The sequence below is a fragment of the Sinohyriopsis cumingii genome, chromosome 3 (assembly GCF_028554795.1).
Source record: "Sinohyriopsis cumingii isolate HCF-2022 chromosome 3, ASM2855479v2, whole genome shotgun sequence".
Lineage (NCBI taxonomy): Eukaryota > Metazoa > Mollusca > Bivalvia > Unionida > Unionidae > Sinohyriopsis > Sinohyriopsis cumingii.
The window spans coordinates 7,445,076-7,469,069 of NC_142963.1; the positions used below are offsets into that span (position 1 = coordinate 7,445,076).

Below are 23,994 nucleotides of genomic sequence, written 5' to 3' on the forward strand. Positions count from 1 at the left end.
AAAATATATTAAAAAAAAGGGGGGGGTCCACTCTTCAAAAAAATAGGTTTAGCAGTAAACATTTAAACATGATACACTAATGTAATAAAAGAGTTACTCATAATTAATTATGTTTCAGCATCAAAGCTACTCGAAATAACTGCAGTTATCACTGCCCAAGCAGAAGTTAGTAACCTGCCTCAGTGCCAATTCATGAACACACACTAACACAATATAAAAAACAGATTCTAAACAACAGACTGTGCTGCAACCACAGTTATAGAAATTATCTGGAAAAAAGCTACAGCATGCACGTGCAAAACTGCTTCAGTATTGCTTTCATGTTTCATTGATGAAATATCATCACTGAATTGGGCAATTACTTAATAATTTCATTTTTTCACAAATATGTCAGACCTAATTAAAATGTGTGGGAGTATTACAATTTGTGCCATCTTGCTCTGTTGTCTATATTAAACTGAAATTTACAATGTCACAGGATATTTTGAAGCAAATGTATGTATCCAAATGAATTTTGGGGTCATATTTGTCACTGAAATTGGATCTGGTAGTCAGCAAGAGCTTACAAGATACTAATGGCATCTATCATTATATCTAAGCCATACAATGTTAAATATGACCTAAATTTTGTAACCAACACAAGATACCTATGGCATCTGTCAATATATCTAAGCCACACAATGTTAAATATGACCTGACTTTTGTATCCAACATAAGATACCTTCGGCATCTGTCAGTATATCTAAGCCACACAATGTTAAATATGACCTATCTTTTGTATCCAACAAAAGATACTAGTGGCATCTGTCAGTACATCTAAGCCACATGATGTTAAACATGACCTATCTTTTGTATCCAACACAAGGTACTGATGGCATCTGTCAGCTTCGTTAAACCATATAATGTTAAATATAACCTAACTTTTGTATCCAACACAAGATACTGATGGCATCTGTCAGTATATCGAAGCCACACGATGTTAAACATGACCTAACTTTTGTATCCAACACATGGTACTGATGGTATCTGTCAGTTTAGTTAAACCACACAATGTTAAATATGACCTAACTTTTGTATCCAACACAAGATATTGATGGCATCTGTCAGTGTAGTTAAACCATACGATGTTAAATATGACCTAACTTTTGTATCCAACACAAGATACTGATGGCATCTGTCGGTATAGTTAAACCATACGATGTTAAATATGACCTAAGTTTTGTATCCAACACAAGATACTGATGGTATCTGTTGGCATAGTTAAACCAAATGATGTTAAATATGACCTAACTTTTGTATCCAACACAAGATACTGATGGCATCTGTCAGTATATTTAAGCCACACATGTTAAATATGACCTAACATTTTGTATCCAACGAAAGTTCATCTTGAGATGTACAACATTGCAACTTTAGTGGCAATAGGTGAAAGAGTATCAGAAGTAGTGTCCAGAAAGCCATTCTCAGACACATGTTAAATAGATGTCTTAAAAGCAGTCATATAAACTCAGTTTTAGCATGTAAATGTTCTTCTTTTGGGGTAGGGTGGGGTGGGGGTGGTGTGTGTGTGGGGTAAAACAAATTTTAAGAATGCAATACTTACCCATCCCTATTGCATAGCTTTTACATTTTCATGTAGAAAACACATAAACACATGATCCCTTCCATGTGAATGCATCCTCCCCCAGAGGGAGACTTGTCAATAAGATAGTCCACCTCACATGCCCATATGCAGAACAGTAATCTTCTTGACAGATGACGAATCCGCCATGATACCAGAGTGGGGTGGGAGGAGGAAACCTGGCAACATCACTGGGTAAGTATTGCACAATTAAAATTAGCTTTACCTGCAGAAAACAAATACATATTAATAGCAGCAATAACTTACCCATTGCTAATGTGCAGCTGAATTTGGGTAGGCTGAGGTGTTAACTTATCAAAACCAGAGAAAAAATGGAATATACTCACCATTAGAGGGCGAGATCAACTTACAGAATGTTGGTGTTCCTCTCTAGGCCACATGTTCTGCAACTATTGGTCCCAGAGAAAATAAAAAAAATGCCAATGCCTTTTGTGTTAACAAGCAGAGGTAGAACAAGGTAGTATGTGATCGCCAAATTGCTTCCTTCATAATTTCCTCCAAGGAAGGAAAAATTCATAATTCTCATTAAATGTGACACTGCCAGTGTCAACAGAAAATGAACGAATCTTGCTGCATCTTCTTGCAGATGCCAAAGTGAATAAAAAGGTCTTGAGCAGGAGATTTTGGCTAAAGAACATAAAACAAGATTGGTTCATATCTGAGCATAAGAGTGGGAGACAGGTGTCTGTTGCACAGAATACTTAATGAGCAAGGTGCAAATCCCAACAGACTGCCAGTTCCAGAGAGAATTTGGAAATGGCAGCTATATAGCCCTTGTTAATTAACACACTGAACATTTTTAATGGGCTCAATTAAAAGGAACAAAGAAAATCAGCCACAGAAGTTACACATGGACAACTAGAAACAAAGTGTTTCATACTGCACCGATCACTGAAAATTTCCCCACCTGGCATCATAGACCTTGAATTGAGAGGTTCTCCATGCCTGAATAATGCATTTGGCAACCTAGCTCGAACTTTTGCTCTGATGGGTAGACTGCTTGAGATAAGCCAAGTGTGAAGCTGGAGAATGTGTGGGCTACTGTATGTGAGGGAGCCCCTCTGTTGCAACAAAAAATCAGTCCTATGAGGTAGGGAGCTTGGTTCATTGTATGTGAGGAAGCCCCTGTGTTGCAACAAAAGATCAGTCCTATGAGGTAAGGAGCTTGGTTCATATATCAACAGGTCTAGAAGAACAGTGAACCACAACTGTTGATACCACTATGGGATATGGGCAGTGGAAGTTCTGAATCTTGCAGAACCAAGGTAGCAATTGGATCAGTGAGAAGGCATATATAAACAAATGATTTCTCAAGAAGTTGGCTGTGTCCTCTGCCATGCCCTCTGGTTCAGGACTGGAGAAATGTAAAAAGGGAAGTGTGTTGTTGAGCCTTGTAACAAACAAGTCCCTTGGTTTTCCCTATAGTGACAAAAGTGTTCTTGATTCCAGTTAGTTTGACCTGGACAAACTGTAGAACATACATGAGGACCCTAGTCAAAAATCTCTCCCTGTTCATCCATGAGTGCAAATGTTGATGAAAATCTGGTCCTTGAGAAATAACAGCAATAGAGAATCTCTGTGTGGTTCCCTAAGGTAACCATATCAGCGGCGACATTACCAACTGGGAGAGGTAAAGACAAGCAGATAACAATGTTTTTACTCATATTATCTCTAGAAATGCCAGGATTATATTTAGTTGACCCCGTGTTACCTGGACTAAGTTCTTGTTTGTGAGGATGTTCATTCCCATGTAAAAGAAGTCCTGTGATGCAATGAGCTCTTTTTTAGGTTGGGAAAGAGATCCAACTAAGTTGCCATAGACCAACAATGGAACAGGTCCTGATGGAATGACTGAACCTGAAGGATGGAGATCAGCCAGTAACCAAAGTACTGGGGAATTGGTGTTTCCAGTAACCAGAGAAAAGGCACTAATATTCCCTTAATTCAGGTGAATACTCTGGGTGCAGAACCAATTCCAAATGGTAGAATCTAAAATTAAAAACATCCAGAAAGAAATTAAATAGTTCTCTTAATTAATATCAGAATTGCTGCATATCATGATAGAAATACATGTTTAATATTGTAATATTTTTTATCCAATTTTTTTTACAGATATAGTAAAACCTGTTATGAGAGACTGCCCTTTCTGCCAACAAAAAAACAGTCTCTAAAGACAGGTGGTCTCTCTTTGCAGGTTTGTACAAAAAGACCAGTTTCCAAGGTCCAGTTTCAGAACAATTTAAAGAAAAATAACCACAATCACTGTACATATATTCTGTTCTTTATTAATAGTTCTTGCTAAAATATTGTATGCATTCATCTAAAACCAAAATTATATAGCAATAAAGATATACTTCTATCATGAAACATGAAATCACATTTACATTTGAAGATCACATATATCAGCATATGAAATCTGTATAAGAACCTAAATTTGTTTTTGTGAGTGGTCTACTCTTTTTCACTTCACTCATTTACAATAATTATTTTATCAGCCTTAAAATTTGTCTTTTTTCAGTTGGAGGTGCATCCATTGTTATTAAGGTTATTGGTGTTAACATTATTAGTGCTCAGTTGTAATATCGACTGTAAGGACAGTTTTGACTGGTCTTCGAAAATGTGAAAAATATACACATGTGTATTGCATATGTAACAATTAATGAAATAAAAAGAAACAATTATCTCATCCAGAAACAGAAACATTTACTCAGAGACAAAAGTGAATGGCTTCATTCAAAGAAGACATACTCCTCGTTAACTCAATAAACAAAGTGTTATCTGGTCACACCAACTTGAATAGACAACAGCTTTGATTGGGATGTAATCAATTAACATCAGGGAAAAAAATAACAAACATCATAAGTCTTGAACACTATCAACTGAATACCATAAATGATTCTCTCTTGCTGGTTTAATAGACAATAAATTTATTCACCCTCAGGTAATATGGATTAACTCTAAAGATGCACAATATAAGCAACCACTATGTCAACTTCAGCAATACAAAGCAATTTGTGACATGTACATTAGCCTGGTTTACGGACTGTAGCATCTATTACTGGTAGCCACAAACCCCATTTTTATAAATTTTTAATATTATTATTTATATTCTTTTTCTGTTTGTTTTTTATCAAAATAATCGTTACTAATCAAGCGGTTGTTGTAACAATTAATTACATATAGGTCAGTGGTGTCAATGTTCTCGTGATACGGTCGTTCATAGGGATGCTGGGTCCTACTCATACATAAGATCTATGATAAGGCCAGGAAGCAGGCTAAGAGTGGGAATAACTAGTCTGGTTCCCTGCTTCGTATGCTCCCTGCGTTGCTCTCCCTTACATGAACAGCAGAGAACAATGCAAGGAGCATACGAAGCAGGGAACCAGATTAGAAAATAATCTACATGTACTTTAGTTTACAACAGAAACTACAAAATTCTATAAGAATACCTACAAAATGTTAGATATTGGTAGCCAGCCTATTTTTGTTTTAGAACATTATGAGCAATTGTTGTACCAGGGATAAAATAAAGGTCGGTGGATTATATCCTTGTTTTTGAGATGTGGTCGTTCATACCAGAGGTGAAATGCATATTTTGCCAAGACATCATGATCACTGGTCGCATTCAGCAGGTGGTCACTCATGGCAGAGCATTTATATAATAAAATTGATTTCTGCATTACAACTGTGGTTGGAAATTACCGGTGGTCGCATAGCAGTTGTCGCTCATAGCAGTTTTTACTGTACTAGGTAAATTAATAACTTCTGTTTTCATCTTCGTTGTTTGTGTGTGCCATATAAGGGCATTGCTGCTTTAGTTGCAAAAGTAATTACATGTAGATCATAGTAAATATGGCATTCACTCAATAACGTATCGTAGAATATCCATATATGGCATAGCAATTCGAATTTGGAAAACAAGTTACTGCAAGAATATTGTGCCATCTGTCATGGTGGACAAAGTACAGTTAGGGTAAGCATACTAATATAATTTACCTGATAGGTTGGTACTACTATCCATATGGTTTATTAGTGACAGGCTGGTATTACTAGCTATACAGTTTATTAGTGACAGGTTGGTATTACTAGCTATACAGTTTATTAGTGACTAAGGTTGGTACTACTTGATATACAGTTTATTAGGGACTAAAGTTGGTACTACCGTATTTCACATTATTTTTCGTACATGCAAAATTAATTATTAACTTCTGTGTATGAACAATTATATGTAAAATAAATCATTATCATTTGGTGGTACTGACTGTATACGAAAAAAAGGGATCGTACCTGAACAAGTTCTACGGAAAACGCACTACTCAACAACCTAATGGTACAAATGTACAAAGTAAATGTATATTTTCTGTCTCATTCTGCTCTCAACTCAAGAATCTAATTACAATAAAAAATAAAAGCAATTAAAAAAGATTTTTGTTGTTATTAGTGAATGAGAGAGATAGAGAGAGAGAGAGTGAGAGAGAGAGAGAGGATTATGTCTCAATGTACAAGTTCGTCTACATTTAGAGCATATGTAGCTGTTATGTTGTGTAATGTTGGCAAAATGATTAAGATGGTTTGAACATGTATTAGTTATGGGTATTATTTATTGATAAATTGTATGCAACAATATGAGACCACGTTGTCAAGAAATTAAGTGCAACTTGTATTTTTACAGCAACAATCTCATTATCAAATTGCAATAAAAAATAAAGAACTTGAAATCATTTTATATTTAATGCGTGCAAGCGCGCGCTTGTATGTGAGAGAGAAATGAAACAAAATTTTGTCAGTGTACAAGACCATATTTATTCAGGATGGTTTTTGTTTGTAGCATTTGCAAAGAGAAAAAAAAGACTGTTACCTGACGACTGTGATAATTCTCATGTATTATGACCCTACTATATTCCATTATCAATAAACACCGATAAATCAACAATTTATTCTTGTTTTAATTACGATGTACATTGTCACAACAACCACATGGCTATGCAGTGTTATTTACACAGTAATTAAACATGCTTAGCGCTTTGAGTTATTCCAGTTGAAACCAGACTGAGTGCAAGAATTGACAAAAGAGGTCTAATCAGCGAGGCTTCCAGTAGGGAAATGAGGCTCTTTTCAGGGAAACGATAATCTGTCAATGTGCTATTGAAGCCATTGTCCATACAGCAGATGTTATAAGGACAAGTGATCATATGCATTACTTATTATTCGAACTCACCAATAATGATAATAGTGGTGTATCTCGTTAGATTAGATCTGCAATAAAATGTTAATCATATCCAAGTCAAAACAGAACAAGTACTTAAAAGATAGTATATGTACAAATTGATTTAATGGAGTCCGTGACTTTCATATTTACGAGAGATAATGACTAGGTTTTTATATGTTATATTGGTATGACTATAATGAAACAATAAGACTAGTTGACCAAAGGTATGTGGTCTTCACTTTAGCATCTACTGATATGTAATTTATGTTGAATAGGAAAATATTATAGGGCTAAATTTAGTTATTTCAGGTGCTATGGTATTTATATTAGTTTTAGAAGGAAAGATATATTTGTGTATAAATTTTCTAAATTCTCTACATAAATTTAATAACAGTATGTCTAGGATAGAGGAGTAACTCTACAGTCACTGTTAGATTTAGAGGCAGAGATTTGGGGTCAATACTAGGTTACCAGCAGCTATTCAAATGCTATGGTGTCAAGTTACAGTCCAGAGAAATTGAAACAAAGGAGTCAGTAGAACAGTTGGAAGATGTGTTTGTAAAGCTAATTAAAATCAATTATAGCAAGTTTGCCATAATGCTTAAACATTAAAATTAGTGACCATTTGAAGGGAAATTTGAATCTCTTTTAGTAGGTATAAGGTGCTTAAAATAGAGTTGAGTAGTTTTAGTTTAATTTTGAAGTAATTTGCTCAAAAGGATAAAGTTTACAAGTAATTTCATATTCAAAATAATATTTTTGTAAATTCTAACACACAGCATCAGTGGAAAAAGAGTGTGTATGGAGAGTACATATATGGCTTTATTTTGGATTACAAAATTTAGATTCTGTGCATTTTGATATGTAGATTAGAGTTAGATAAAGGGTCTGCACCTAACACAGTCAGACCAGAATATTAGTTTAGAATAGGTCTTCAGGGAATGTTTTCTCTGAAGTCCGCTAGGATTGTTTAAATAACCAGGTCAAACATAGTGCAGGGAGTCAGCATGAAGAACTAGGGGCAACATACATCATTAAAGGTAGAAAAAGAAGAAACCCTCTTGCTTGTGACTAATTCCCCATAGCGCAGTGACATCAGAAAGGCGCTACTACAGTTTGGTGGAGAATTTAAAATGGAAATGTTGTGTTAAATTGTATTCTAAAACTTTTACTGGATTTTGGGGAATTCCATTTTATTTTAGACTGTGCTGACTCCATATGAAAGTTAAGTAGCAAAATATTTGTATATTCATCTTTAGGACCTTTCTTTACACTTTATTCTACAATTTTACGAAGTGATCTGTCAGGTAAAAATTTGTCATTAGAGATCTATATGTGCCTTTGAGTCTTGTGATTCTACTGCATCAAAATGGATAGAAGCTGCATGGATTTCAGTCTCATGCCACCTTTTTCGGGTGATGGAAGCCAAGATGCAAAGTTATGGTTGACACGTTTCCAACTTCTTACAACAACTAAGGGACTAAATGACAACAAGGCAAAAGCAACCCTACCACTACTGTTAACAGATAACGCATTGCGCTGGTATATGTCACTGGCACAAAATATAAAGGATGACTTGAGCTTGCTCCAGAAAGAATTTATCATTCGATATGGGCCAGATGAAAGAGTGCAGTGGCAGAGAACTGCAGCTCTGTATCAAACATTACAAGGTACAAACGAGAAAGTGGAAGATTTTATTGCAAATATAGTTGCTAAGGGAACTGAGCTAGAACTACCACAGACACAAATCAAGCATATCATAATCAATGGACTAAAGCCACATATACGACAATTCGTCTTACAACAGAATCCAGAAACGATTGATGATCTCCGTCAAAGTGCAAGACTCGCTGAAGTCACTATGACAGACAGCACTAAAGAGCAACAAACACTTGTAGCAGCTATTCAGAGACTGGAAGAAAAACTTGAAGCAATGTCAGTGGCAGTGTCATCCAAGCCGGAATTCAAACATTCATTGAAAGAAAGGGGACAAGGGAACAACCACACCAGGCAGCAACCAGAGGTTTGTGGATGGTGTGGAAGATTTCCTGGTCACGCAAAGCAGAGATGCCCAGCAAATGGCAAACAATGCCATAAATGTGGAAAATTTAACCATTTTGCAGTAGTGTGCAGATCAGCTTCACGGACTTAGTCAACAACATGACTAGAGAAATTAAAATTCCATCACAGTCAGAAAATGCTGCAATCAAATCTCAGTAGCATACAGGATACAATCACATCTGACATTAACAGAAATCACTTAGCACTGATTATCAATAACACAAAAACAACAGCACTAATTGATACAGGAGCAGCACTTTCATGCATTTCATGCAGACAACTGCAGTGTTTGGACAGTAATTTTGATTTGGAACCACCCAAAATTCCCTTCATCATTGGGGTTAATGGCGATCAACAAAAGCCTGTTGGATGTGTAACTCTAGACCTCAAAATCAACCGACTTACAGTTCCACACAGTTTCCATGTTTTTAAACATTTACATTGTGACCTTATTCTGGGCATAGACTTCTTAGAAAGCAAGAGAGCAACAATAGACTTGAACTCTAAAACAATATCCCTGTATGATGGATTAACAGTGTCTGCCTTAAAAAGTGAACGTAAGCAGAAAATAAGCCTTGCTAGAACGGTTGCCAGGATTGTAGTGCCGACACAATCTGAATGTGAGATTCCAGTGGAAATTAAAAACTGCCCAAGGGACAATATATTGTTACAACCTGTGTCACACTTACCCTCCACAACCCAGTTACTTGGTGCAAGAGCGATAGATAAAGTTCAAGGAGGCAGAGGACGATTTCGTTTACTAAACCCCACAAACAAAGATATAAGCTTAAGACCTGGTAAAACAGTAGCAACTGTTGAAATTCTTGAAACTGATGACATTACACAGCCTGATTATGAACCTAATATATTACCAGAAGAGCCTTCTACTGTGAACTGCACACACACAGCTGACAGTTCTGAAAGGGATAAATTTGTAAAACTTGCACAAGACCTTGGCTTTGATTTGTCAGACTCTGATTTGACTTCAGATGAAAAATTGTATTTCCAGGAATTTATTGGGAGAAATAGAGATGTGTTTGCGGTGGACTTGTCAGAATTAGGATGTACAGATATCTATCAACATAAAATTGACACCGGCAATGAGAAACCTGTTAGGCAAAGGTTCTACAGAACCAACCCCATACAAAAGGCAGAAATTGACAGACAAGTTAAAGAAATGTTAAAGTACGATATCATTGAACCATCTACATCACCATGGCAAAGTCCAGTGGTTCTTGTGAAGAAGAAATCAGGAGAATACAGATTCGCTGTTGACTACAGGAAACTAAACAAGCTTACAAAACCAGAAGTATTTCCTCTTCCACGTTTTGATGACATGATGGATAGCATAGGCCAATCTTCCGCAGTATATTTTTCAGTGCTGGACATGTTTTCTGGCTTCTGGCAAATCAAGCTTGATCCAGAAACTAGAGAAAAGAGTACATTTGTCATAGCCGATGGTTGTTATGCATTCAAAAAGCTTCCGTTTGGATTGTCCAATTCACCCATGAGTTTCCAGCTTACCATGACAAAACTATTGCAAGGTATAGCCTATAAACATGTTCTGTGTTACATTGATGATGTGCTGGTGTATAGTCGCACCTTAGAGGAACATTTCTCTCATTTGCAAGAAGTATTTGATAGACTGCGTAAAGCCAATCTTAAATTGAAACCCTCAAAATGTCGGTTTGCAATAAAAAGAGTCAAATATTTGGGACACGTTATTTCCAAAGATGGAGTAGAAGTGGACTTGGATAAGACCAATATAGTATCAGACTTTCCAAGACCGAAAAATGCACGAGATCTCAGAAGTTTCCTGGGTTTATGCAATTACTACAGACGGTTTGTGAAAAACTATAGTAATATATGTGCACCCTTGAACAATCTTCTCAAAAAGGATGTAAAATTTCAGTGGACTGATAAATGCGAATCAGCTTTTAACAAACTGAAAACAGCTCTGACTTCAACACCTGTCTTAGCTTACCCAAACATGGACAAACCTTTTATTCTCTCAACAGATGCTTCGGGACAAGCCATATCTTACATTCTCAGTCAAAAAGACGACCGGGGCAAGGAACATCCAATTTCTTACGGAGGCAGAGCACTTCGTATATTTGAAACAAAATGGGGTGTATCTGATAGAGAAGGTTTAGCCCTAGTGGAAGGAGTACGGTATTATAGACACTTTCTTGAACACCAGAAATTCACTGTGGTCACGGATCACGCAGCCCTAAAATACCTTAAGGACATTAAAAATCCAACAGGACGCTTGGGTCGCTGGAGTATGTTATTACAGGGATTTAATTATGAAGTCATTCACAAAAGTGGTGTCAAGCATACCAACGCAGACTCTTTATCAAGGATTCCATACAGAGAAGCAATAAACAACAATGACACTGCTTATAGTGACGATGAAACTGACTTGAGTATTTTATTTATAAACAACAATGAACCTTCAATGGTGACCTTGGAATGTGACCCTCCATGCTTCCCCAGCAGGGTACAATCTCAACCAGTCTCTGTGTACAGTATAGTAGACCAGACAGCAGATAAGCAGCTAGTATCAGCTTTCATTTCCAACAGAGGGGAGGAAATCAAACAGGCTCAGTCCCTGTGTCCTGACTTGGCCCCAATTAAGTGCTACCTAGAAACAGGCCAACTGCCTAGTGACTCAACAAAAGCAGCAAGGACAGTGGCTGAAAGTGAGCAATACACCATGCTTGATGGACTTCTTTACCATTTATGGGACAGACGGGCAAAGAAACTTCCTAAAGAAATCCGCATTAAACAACAGTTAGCCATTCCTACCGGATTACGCCATGAAATTCTACATAACTGTCATGATTCCTTAACTGGAGGAGGTCATCAAGGCTTTGACAGAACTTATGCAACAATACAGTCAAGGTACTATTGGCCAAAAATGTATGCACAGATAAAAGACTATGTTAAAACCTGTGAGGAATGCCAACAAGCCAAACAGCCATCTCACTCTACAAAGGCACCCCTACACCCTATGCCATCAGTTGGAGTATTTGAACGCTGGCATATGGATATTCTTGGTCCATTAACAATAAACAAAGAGAAATACCAGTATATCTTGTTGTGTGTGGACAGTTTCAGCAGGTTTGTGGAAGCATTTCCATTACAATCGCAAGAAGCGACTGAAATAGCTGATATTTTGTACAAGGAAATAATTTGCCGTTATGGAGCTCCTACAGCTCTAGTATCTGACCGTGGCCAGAACTTCCTGTCGCATATCATATCGGAACTCTGTAAGAAAATGAATATTAAACGCTTCCATACATCAAGCTACCATCCAGAAACCAACTCTACATGTGAGAGATTCAACAGAACATTAGCCCAATCTATGCGTACCTATATTGACAAAGCGCAACAAAACTGGGTCGATTTGTTACCAGGAATCCTAATGGCTTACCGCAAGACACCATGCACCAACTCAACGGGATTCTCTCCATATGAATTAGTCTTTGGGAGAGAAATGAGAGCTCCACTAGATGTTTCTCTTGCTGATCCTACAAATACAGAGAAGTCAGTAAAGGACACAACAGCAACCTATTTACAAAAGCTAAAAACACTGATGGAAATAACTAGACAAGTCGCCCAAGACAACATCCAGAACTCCCAACAAAAATATAAAGAATATTATGATACGCATGCTCAAGAACCCTCTTTCCAACTAGGACAACAAGTATGGATGCACAATCCAAAAGTACCAAAAGGGAGATCATCTAAATTACACAAGAAATGGACAGGACCATGGTATATCAGTGACATTGGGCCCAATCATACATACAAGTTACGTGATTGTGATAATCACAAACTACAAAGATCATTGGTCCATGCAAACAGACTAAAACAATATTTCAGCCCTGACAACAGAAACGAGTTTTTGGACCATACTACACAAATAGCTACACATCAGGAGACCACAACACCAAAGGACACACAAACATCTTTACAGACTGAAACATATGGTAGCAAACCCTCAATTAAACCAGTCCACAACAAGACAACTGATATTCCAGCACCTACAACAGATTCATCTTCCAAGCACTTGGCATCAGATGAACCTACAACAGCGCAGTCAAAAGAAGAATGGGGTATTGTTGATCAAATTCTAGCCTGTAGTCGGCATCATGGCAAGCGTGTTTATAGGGTTAAATGGCAAGACTTCCCCAAGACTACATGGGAACCTGAGGAAGCTTTACCGCAGTTTTTGCTCCGGGAATTTCATGTAACAAAGACACAAAAAGGAAAGAGAAGAAAGTATGCAAAGTGAAGATTCCAAAGGGACTTGATCAATTAGTTCTTAAAGGTGGACTCATTATATTTGTTTTGCTGTGCTATACTTTCCTATCAACCTTTTCTTCCATATCTATCCTGCACATCTTCCTTCCTATGGTATAGCAGAACAGATGTATAAATCCCACACTTGGACAATTGACAGCTATGTTGCACATTCCAAATGGATTATTCTTTGCAAACAAATAACTACTGTAATTTTAAAAGCAGTCTATGGCACAATGTTTGTGCCAGTTCTTATTCAGTTCAAGAAAATCTTGAAATCCTTGTGATACCTGCAGATTACATTCAAAGCGAAGTGACATTCATGGAACATTATACAAAGTACTGTAGATTGGTGAGAAGTCAGACATTTATGGAACTGTTGTTCATGTGACTTTTGGTAGACAAAGATGATATATAAATTATTAGTGTGATTAATAATTAAGTGTTTGAAATTATTTTACATATACAAGTATCAAGATATTTACATAAAATTAGCATCCATAAGACCTCTTGGGATTATAAAGTTATTTCTGTTTCTAATTGAAAAGATTGTAATAAATCGCAATATTTTTGTACCTTAATACCCTGCACTATGGAATGTAAATTCTATTTAGGGAGTAGATTTTGTAGGTTTGTAGTGTGCAAGGAAGTGTGTGTGAACACTGATGCCACATAAAACATTATGAAATACATGCCTAAATCCACTTTATTCAATAATTTGACAAAAACAATAGTATGTTATAAAAATTTGGGGACCAAATTTTGCTGGGCCGGAGGGACATATTATAGGGCTAAATTTAGTTATTTCAGGTGCTATGGTATCTATATTAGTTTTAGAAGGAAAGATATATTTGTGTATAAATTTTCTAAATTCTCTACATAAATTTAATAACAGTATGTCTAGGATAGAGGAGTAACTCTACAGTCACTGTTAGATTTAGAGGCAGAGATTTGGGGTCAATACTAGGTTACCAGCAGCTATTCAAATGCTATGGTGTCAAGTTACAGTCCAGAGAAATTGAAACAAAGGAGTCAGTAGAACAGTTGGAAGATGTGTTTGTAAAGCTAATTAAAATCAATTATAGCAAGTTTGCCATAATGCTTAAACATTAAAATTAGTGACCATTTGAAGGGAAATTTGAATCTCTTTTAGTAGGTATAAGGTGCTTAAAATAGAGTTGAGTAGTTTTAGTTTAATTTTGAAGTAATTTGCTCAAAAGGATAAAGTTTACAAGTAATTTCATATTCAAAATAATATTTTTGTAAATTCTAACACACAGCATCAGTGGAAAAAGAGTGTGTATGGAGAGTACATATATGGCTTTATTTTGGATTACAAAATTTAGATTCTGTGCATTTTGATATGTAGATTAGAGTTAGATAAAGGGTCTGCACCTAACACAGTCAGACCAGAATATTAGTTTAGAATAGGTCTTCAGGGAATGTTTTCTCTGAAGTCCGCTAGGATTGTTTAAATAACCAGGTCAAACATAGTGCAGGGAGTCAGCATGAAGAACTAGGGGCAACATACATCATTAAAGGTAGAAAAAGAAGAAACCCTCTTGCTTGTGACTAATTCCCCATAGCGCAGTGACATCAGAAAGGCGCTACTACAAAAACATCAAAGGTCTTTCAAACTCATTTTAAAATGCATGTGGTGTTTTGTTACAGTGATGGACTTAATGAGGAGAAATAAGTAACGATAATATTTAAAGGTATGGTCTGTGAAGTCCTTTGTCCATTTGTTAATAAACACCAGTAGATCTAATGACAATAAGAGAGCTTATGAACATGGGCGCCCGCAGGATTTTCTGCAAGGGGTGGAAGGTCAGTCAGTCACGTCCAGGAGAGTTAGGATAGTACTAAGCAGTATGAAACTAAAGCTATTATTTACTAAGCATTTTGAACAGAATCTTGTGACATATTTACAGCTTCATATGCATGGTTAAACTTGTTGGAATATATATATATATATATATATATATATATATATATATATATGCAGTATGATTTTGGGGGGTCATGTGACCCCCTTGACTTATGCTGCAGGCACCCATGCTTATGCATCAATCATTGCATTTTCTCACCAACAATTAATTATTAATTTTGTGAAAACAAAATGGCAATATGCTATTTTGATCTTTATTGCAAACGTAAATTTTCTTAGTAGAAATTTTATGTCCGATAAAGAAAAAAAAATTGTTGAAAAATGCAAAATGAAATGTATGAAAAATTATGATACATTGAAATAATTTTTATTCTGATAACTGGATTGTGTACGAAAATTTAAAGGGTACAAAAAAATACATGAAATACGGTACTAGCCATATGGTTTATTAGTGACTTAGGTTGGTACTACTAGCTATGATTTATTAGTGATTGAGATTGGTGCTACTAGTTATATGGTATGTTATTGATTAAGGTTGGTACTATGTACTAGCAATATAGTTTATTACTGACTTAGATTGGTACTGCTAGCTATACAGTCTGTTAGTGACTTAGGTTGGTACTACTAGCTATACAGTTTATTAGTGACTAAGGTTGGTACTACTAGCTTTACAGTTTATTAGTGAATAAGGTTGGTACTACCTGATATACAGTTTATTTGTGACTAAGGTTGGTACTACTTGATATACAGTTTATTAGTGACTAAGGTTGGTACTACTAGCTATACAGTTTATTAGTGACTAAGGTTGGTACTACTAGCTATACAGTTTATTAGTGACTAAGGTTGGTACTACTAGCTATACAGTTTATTAGTGTCTAAGGCTGGTACTACTTGCTATACAGTTTATTAGTGAATAATGGTTGGTACTACTAGCTATACAGTTTATTAGTGACTAAGGTTGGTACTACTTGATATACAGTTTATTAGTGACTAAGGTTGGTACTACTAGCTATACAGTTTATTAGTGACTAAGGTTGGTACTACTAGCTATACAGTTTATTAGTGAATAAGGTTGGTACTACTTGCTATACAGTTTATTAGTGACTAAGGTTGGTACTACTTGATATACAGTTTATTAGTGACTAAGGTTGGTACTACTAGCTATACAGTTTGTTAGTGACTAAGGTTGGTACTACTAGCTATACAGTTTATTAGTGACTAAGGTTGGTACTACTAGCTATACAGTTTATTAGTGACTTAGGTTGGTACTACTAGCTATACAGCTTGTTAGTGTCTAAGGCTGGTACTACTAGCTATACAGTTTATTAGTGAATAAGGTTGGTACTACTTGATATACAGTTTATTAGTGACTAAGGTTGGTACTACTTGATATACAGTTTATTAGTGACTAAGGTTGGTACTACTTGATATACAGTTTATTAGTGACTAAGGTTGGTACTACTAGCTATACAGTTTATTAGTGACTAAGGTTGGTACTACTAGCTATACAGTTTATTAGTGAATAAGGTTGGTACTACTTGCTATACAGTTTATTAGTGACTAAGGTTGGTACTACTTGATATACAGTTTATTAGTGACTAAGGTTGGTACTACTAGCTATACAGTTTGTTAGTGACTAAGGTTGGTACTACTAGCTATACAGTTTATTAGTGACTAAGGTTGGTACTACTTGCTATACAGTTTGTTAGTGACTAAGGTTGGTACTACTAGCTATACAGTTTATTAGTGACTTAGGTTGGTACTACTAGCTATACAGCTTGTTAGTGTCTAAGGCTGGTACCACTAGCTATATCATACAGTTGTGGATCTATGATGGACAAATGTGCTAATAAGCTATTCTTACCCAGCAATCTTTCCTTTTTTGAATATTTTCAAAAAAATTGATCAGTGGAATCAAAGAGATGACAATATAAATAACAAGCTAAACTTTTCATTGCTTTAAGTATTTTGTAATGTGCAGGAAAAGTGTAATCAATATAAGGCAAGCACAATAATTAATTTGTTGAAAAAAAGTATAATGATTTGATTACATCGAAAGTGAAATGCTTGGCATTTGTATATGTATCTAGTGAGTGATTGGGCATAGTCTGGTAGAGCATTTGACTCGTAATCAAAGCCAGCTATGATCGGTGCCTTCAGTGTGTCTTTCATGAAAGGCACTTAGCTCCCATTTCCTCTACTCTGTATGATGTAGCTAACACATTATTAAAAATGATGTTATCCCCACCCCCAGATTCAAAGTTAATAGGAAACTTACCAGAAAGAGTACCTGGGTCAAGCCCATGTAAGTTTTTTACAGCTAGACTTTACAGTGTAATGTGTGTATCAAATCAATACTAAACCACGTAAGTTTTTTACAGCTAGACTTTACAGTGTAATGTGTGTATCAAATCAATACTAAACCATGTAAGTTTTTTACAGCTAAACTTTACAGTGCAATTGTGTATCAAATCAATACTAAACCATGTAAGTTTTTTACAGCTAGACTTTACAGTGCAATGTGTGTATCAAATCAATACTAAACCATGTAAGAAATTAACAGCTAGACTTTACAGTGTAATGTGTGTATCAAATCAATACTAAACCATGTAAGTTTTTTACAGCTAGACTTTACAGTGTAATGTGTGTATCAAATCAATACTAAACCATGTAAGTTTTTTACAGCTAGACTTTACAGTGTAATGTGTGTATCAAATCAATACTAAACCATGTAAGTTTTTTACAGCTAGACTTTACAGTGTAATGTGTGTATCAAATCAATACTAAACCATGCAAGTTTTTTCCAGCCAGACTTTACAGTGTAATGTGTGTATCAAATCAATACTAAACCATGTAAGTTTTTTCCAGCCAGACTTTACAGTGTAATGTGTGTATCAAATCAATACTAAACCATGTAAGTTTTTTACAGCTAGACTTTACAGTGTAATGTGTGTATCAAATCAATACTAAACCATGTAAGAAATTTACAGCTAGACTTTACAGTGTAATGTGTGTATCAAATCAATACTAAACCATGTAATGTGTGTATCAAATCAATACTAAACCATGTAAGTTTTTTACAGCTAAACTTTACAGTGTAATGTGTGTATCAAATCAATACTAAACCATGTAAGTTTTTTACAGCTAGACTTTACAGTGTAATGTGTGTATCAAATCAATACTAAACCATGTAAGTTTTTTACAGCTAGACTTTACAGTGTAATGTGTGTATCAAATCAATACTAAACCATGTAAGTTTTTTACAGCTAAACTTTACAGTGCAATTGTGTATCAAATCAATACTAAACCATGTAAGTTTTTTACAGCTAGACTTTACAGTGCAATGTGTGTATCAAATCAATACTAAACCATGTAAGTTTTTTACAGCTAAACTTTACAGTGTAATGTGTGTATCAAATCAATACTAAACCATGTAAGTTTTTTACAGCTAAACTTTACAGTGCAATTGTGTATCAAATCAATACTAAACCATGTAAGTTTTTTACAGCTAGACTTTACAGTGCAATGTGTGTATCAAATCAATACTAAACCATGTAAGAAATTAACAGCTAGACTTTACAGTGTAATGTGTGTATCAAATCAATACTAAACCATGTAAGTTTTTTACAGCTAGACTTTACAGTGTAATGTGTGTATCAAATCAATACTAAACCATGTAAGTTTTTTACAGCTAGACTTTACAGTGTAATGTGTGTATCAAATCAATACTAAACCATGTAAGTTTTTTCCAGCCAGACTTTACAGTGTAATGTGTGTATCAAATCAATACTAAACCATGTAAGTTTTTTCCAGCCAGACTTTACAGTGTAATGTGTGTATCAAATCAATACTAAACCATGTAAGTTTTTTACAGCTAGACTTTACAGTGTAATGTGTGTATCAAATCAATACTAAACCATGTAAGTTTTTTCCAGCTAAACTTTACAGTGTAATGTGTGTATCAAATCAATACTAAACCATGTAATGTGTGTATCAAATCAATACTAAACCATGTAAGTTTTTTACAGCTAGACTTTACAGTGTAATGTATCAAATCAATACTAAACCATGTAAGTTTTTTACAGCTAGACTTTACAGTGTAATGTGTGTATCAAATCAATACTAAACCATGTAAGTTTTTTACAGCTAGACTTTACAGTGTAATGTGTGTATCAAATCAATACTAAACCATGTAAGTTTTTTACAGCTAAACTTTACAGTGCAATTGTGTATCAAATCAATACTAAACCATGTAAGTTTTTTACAGCTAGACTTTACAGTGCAATGTGTGTATCAAATCAATACTAAACCATGTAAGTTTTTTACAGCTAAACTTTACAGTGTAATGTGTGTATCAAATCAATACTAAACCATGTAAGTTTTTTTACAGCTAGACTTTACAGTGTAATGTGTGTATCAAATCAATACTAAACCATGTAAGTTTTTTACAGCTAAACTTTACAGTGTAATGTGTGTATCAAATCAATACTAAACCATGTAAGTTTTTTACAGCTAAACTTTACAGTGTAATGTGTGTATCAAATCAATACTAAACCATGTAAGTTTTTACAGCTAGACTTTACAGTGTAATGTGTGTATCAAATCAATACTAAACCATGTAAGTATTTTACAGCTAGACTTTACAGTGTAATGTGTGTATCAAATCAATACTAAACTATGTAAGTATTTTACAGCCAGACTTTACAGTGTAATGTGTGTATCAAATCAATACTAAACCATGTAAGTTTTTACAGCTAGACTTTACAGTGTAATGTGTGTATCAAATCAATACTAAACCATGTAAGTTTTTTACAGCTAGACTTTACAGTGTAATGTGTGTATCAAATCAATACTAAACCATGTAAGTTTTTTACAGCTAAACTTTACAGTGTAATGTGTGTATCAAATCAATACTAAACCATGTAAGTTTTTTACAGCTAAACTTTACAGTGTAATGTGTGTATCAAATCAATACTAAACCATGTAAGAAATTTACAGCTAGACTTTACAGTGTAATGTGTGTATTAAATCAATACTAAACCATGTAAGTTTTTTCCAGCCAGACTTTACAGTGTAATGTGTGTATCAAATCAATACTAAACCATGTAAGTTTTTTCCAGCCAGACTTTACAGTGTAATGTGTGTATCAAATCAATACTAAACCATGTAAGTTTTTTCCAGCTAGACTTTACAGTGTAATGTGTGTATCAAATCAATACTAAACCATGTAAGTTTTTTACAGCTAGACTTTACAGTGTAATGTGTGTATCAAATCAATACTAAACCATGTAAGTTTTTTACAGCTAAACTTTACAGTGTAATGTGTGTATCAAATCAATACTAAACCAAGTAAGTTTTTTACAGCTAGACTTTACAGTGTAATGTGTGTATCAAATCAATACTAAACCATGTAAGTTTTTTACAGCTAGACTTTACAGTGTAATGTGTGTATCAAATCAATACTAAACCATGTAAGTTTTTTACAGCCAGACTTTATAGTGTAATGTGTGTATCAAATCAATACTAAACCATGTAAGAAATTTACAGCTAGACTTTACAGTGTAATGTGTGTATCAAATCAATACTAAACCATGTAAGTTTTTTACAGCTAGACTTTGTAATGTGTGTATCAAATCAATACTAAACCATGTAAGTTTTTTACAGCTAAACTTTACAGTGTAATGTGTGTATCAAATCAATACTAAACCATGTAAGTTTTTTACAGCTAAACTTTACAGTGTAATGTGTGTATCAAATCAATACTAAACCATGTAAGTATTTTACAGCTAGACTTTACAGTGTAATGTGTGTATCAAATCAATACTAAACTATGTAAGTATTTTACAGCCAGACTTTACAGTGTAATGTGTGTATCAAATCAATACTAAACCATGTAAGTTTTTTACAGCTAGACTTTACAGTGTAATGTGTGTATCAAATCAATACTAAACCATGTAAGTTTTTTACAGCTAGACTTTACAGTGTAATGTGTGTATCAAATCAATACTAAACCATGTAAGAAATTTACAGCTAGACTTTACAGTGTAATGTGTGTATCAAATCAATACTAAACCATGTAAGAAATTTACAGCTAGACTTTACAGTGCAATGTGTGTATCAAATCAATACTAAACCATGTAAGTTTTTTACAGCTAGACTTTACAGTGTAATGTGTGTATCAAATCAATACTAAACCATGTAAGTATTTTACAGCTAGACATTACAGTGTAATGTGTGTATCAAATCAATACTAAACCATGTAAGTTTTTTACAGCTAAACTTTACAGTGTAATGTGTGTATCAAATCAATACTAAACCATGTAAGTTTTTTACAGCTAGACTTTACAGTGTAATGTGTGTATCAAATCAATACTAAACCATGTAAGTTTTTTACAGCTAAACTTTACAGTGTAATGTGTGTATCAAATCAATACTAAACCATGTAAGAAATTTACAGCTAGACTTTACAGTGTAATGTGTGTATCAAATCAATACTAAACCATGTAAGAAATTTACAGCTAGACTTTACAGTGTAATGTGTGTATCAAATCAATACTAAACCATGTAAGAAATTTACAGCTAGACTTTACAGTGTAATCTGTGTATCAAATCAATACTAAACCATGTAAGAAATTTACAGCTAGACTTTACAGTGTAATCTGTGTATCAAATCAATACTAAACCAAGTAAGTTTTTTACAGCTAGACTTTACAGTGTAATGTGTGTATCAAATCAATACTAAACCATGTAAGAAATTTACAGCTAGACTTTACAGTGTAATGTGTGTATCAAATCAATACTAAACCATGTAAGAAATTTACAGCTAGACTTTACAGTGTAATGTGTGTATCAAATCAATACTAAACCATGTAAGTATTTTACAGCTAGACTTTACAGTGTAATGTGTGTATCAAATCAATACTAAGCCATGTAAGTTTTTTACAGCTAGACTTTACAGTGTAATGTGTGTATCAAATCAATACTAAACCATGTAAGAAATTTACAGCTAGACTTTACAGTGTAATGTGTGTATCAAATCAATACTAAACCATGTAAGTTTTTTACAGCTAGACTTTACAGTGTAATGTGTGTATCAAATCAATACTAAACCATGTAAGTTTTTTACAGCTAGACTTTACAGTGTAATGTGTGTATCAAATCAATACTAAACCATGTAAGAAATTTACAGCTAAACTTTACAGTGTAATGTGTGTATCAAATCAATACTAAACCATGTAAGAAATTTACAGCTAAACTTTACAGTGTAATGTGTGTATCAAATCAATACTAAACCATGTAAGAAATTTACAGCTAGACTTTACAGTGTAATGTGTGTATCAAATCAATACTAAACCATGTAAGAAATTTACAATCGATGAACTTTATGACTTCATTGCCCATTATTTTCAATAATTTTCATGTGGAAGAATAGGAAAGAAATGTTAATGAATTTCATGACAAATAGGACCTCATTGTGAAGCAATGTCACAAAGACCTCGAGTTTTTCATGTGACTCATTTGACAAATTAAAAATGCAAGGAACTAGTCAGACGTGAGGTACAATTTTTGCACATACCTTGTAAACTCCATCTTCTGATTTTGGTTCCTTAAGCTCTGGGGTAGGCAGAGGAGGTAGGTCCTCAAAAGGGATTTCTGGGATTGTCTCCTTGGGTGGGGTAGGCTGAATTAACCATAAGTAGACTAACCAGCCCAATGATGCTAGCACCAGTCCTATTACCATACCATTTATGAAGGAGGGCAGTGGAAGAACTAAGTACAGGAAGGTTACAAGCCCTCCAGCTACAAGCTGACGAACAGGAAGATGAACAGCATTCAATTTACTGGAAACAGCTTGGGAAGGTGACACTGCATTTCCACTAAATGTCGGTTCTTCCCCTTTTTTAACAATTCTTCTTGGATGTGATTCAGTGGATGTAATTTTTCCTTTCTGGTTCTCGTTTACTAAAGCAGACATAACCACCTTTGGCAAAGATGTAGGCTTTAGTTTTTCTTCCTTGCCTAATGGCTGTCTTTTTCTTACATAGGAATCCTGAGGAAGATTAGGACTTCCTGTAAAGTCTTCTACTGGTTCTACTGAAAAATACTCATCATCACACTGGAAACCCTTAAATCCAGAACACAGGTCTCCTGGACAACTTACAGTATCTGCATCTGCAATTTTATCTGAGATCACAGTGACAGAACCCCCTAATGTTCCTGCTTTCTGTTCCTCTGGGTTACAAATGGAATTAGATGAACTCTCCTTCTTCAATTCTCGCAGAGGTGATGAACTTTCCTTCTTTGAATGGTCAGATGAAAATTCATCTAATTTTTTGGATATGGTATCCTGGATTTTCTCTTTGAAATCAGTAAATGTTCGCTCCCAACTAGATTTAGATTTTAGTGGGGACTGTTCAACATCTGTTGCTTTTGCATTTTGTAGCTGACTAGTTTTAGTATCAATGCTGCTGCTGGTAGTTGTAAGATCTTTTTTCTTGGCCACTGTTGCAGAGATGGTGAGGTCTTCCTGTTCCTCCACCTCCTCCTCAAGCGATCTAAAGCTGAAGGCTTTTTCTGTCAGCCGTGGTGCTGGAGGGCGGGGTGGTGGGTTTGGATTCTTTTTTACACTCATCTTGGGTTTTCTTCCCTTATATCTTCATTTCTGATGAAGAATAAAAAAATATAATGGTATGCATTTATATAAAATTCATTCCGTGTTCCAAGTAATAAATGTTGCATGAAACAAATGCATAAATATGTAGTAACTGTGTCAAAAGTTTAAATGCCAAAAATGTATATACAGAAAAAAAAACTGATGTGTTCTGCTTGGAAAATTATCTTTGATGGTATCAGATCAGGCAAAATTTAAACAATTACAAAGTTTTC

At 34.8% G+C, this 23,994-nt stretch overlaps 1 protein-coding gene across 1 annotated transcript in view; it reads right to left on the minus strand.

Moving 5' to 3' along the window:
• Positions 1-23,994, minus strand: part of LOC149802429 (testis-expressed protein 2-like) — a 113,870-nt gene that overhangs the window by 37,880 nt on the left and 51,996 nt on the right. Inside the window, exon 2 of the mRNA XM_089951643.1 lies at positions 22,685-23,770. Within this exon, the coding sequence (XP_089807769.1) occupies positions 22,685-23,740 (1,056 nt within the window). The 5' untranslated portion in view covers positions 23,741-23,770. The remainder of the gene's footprint in view (positions 1-22,684; positions 23,771-23,994) is intronic.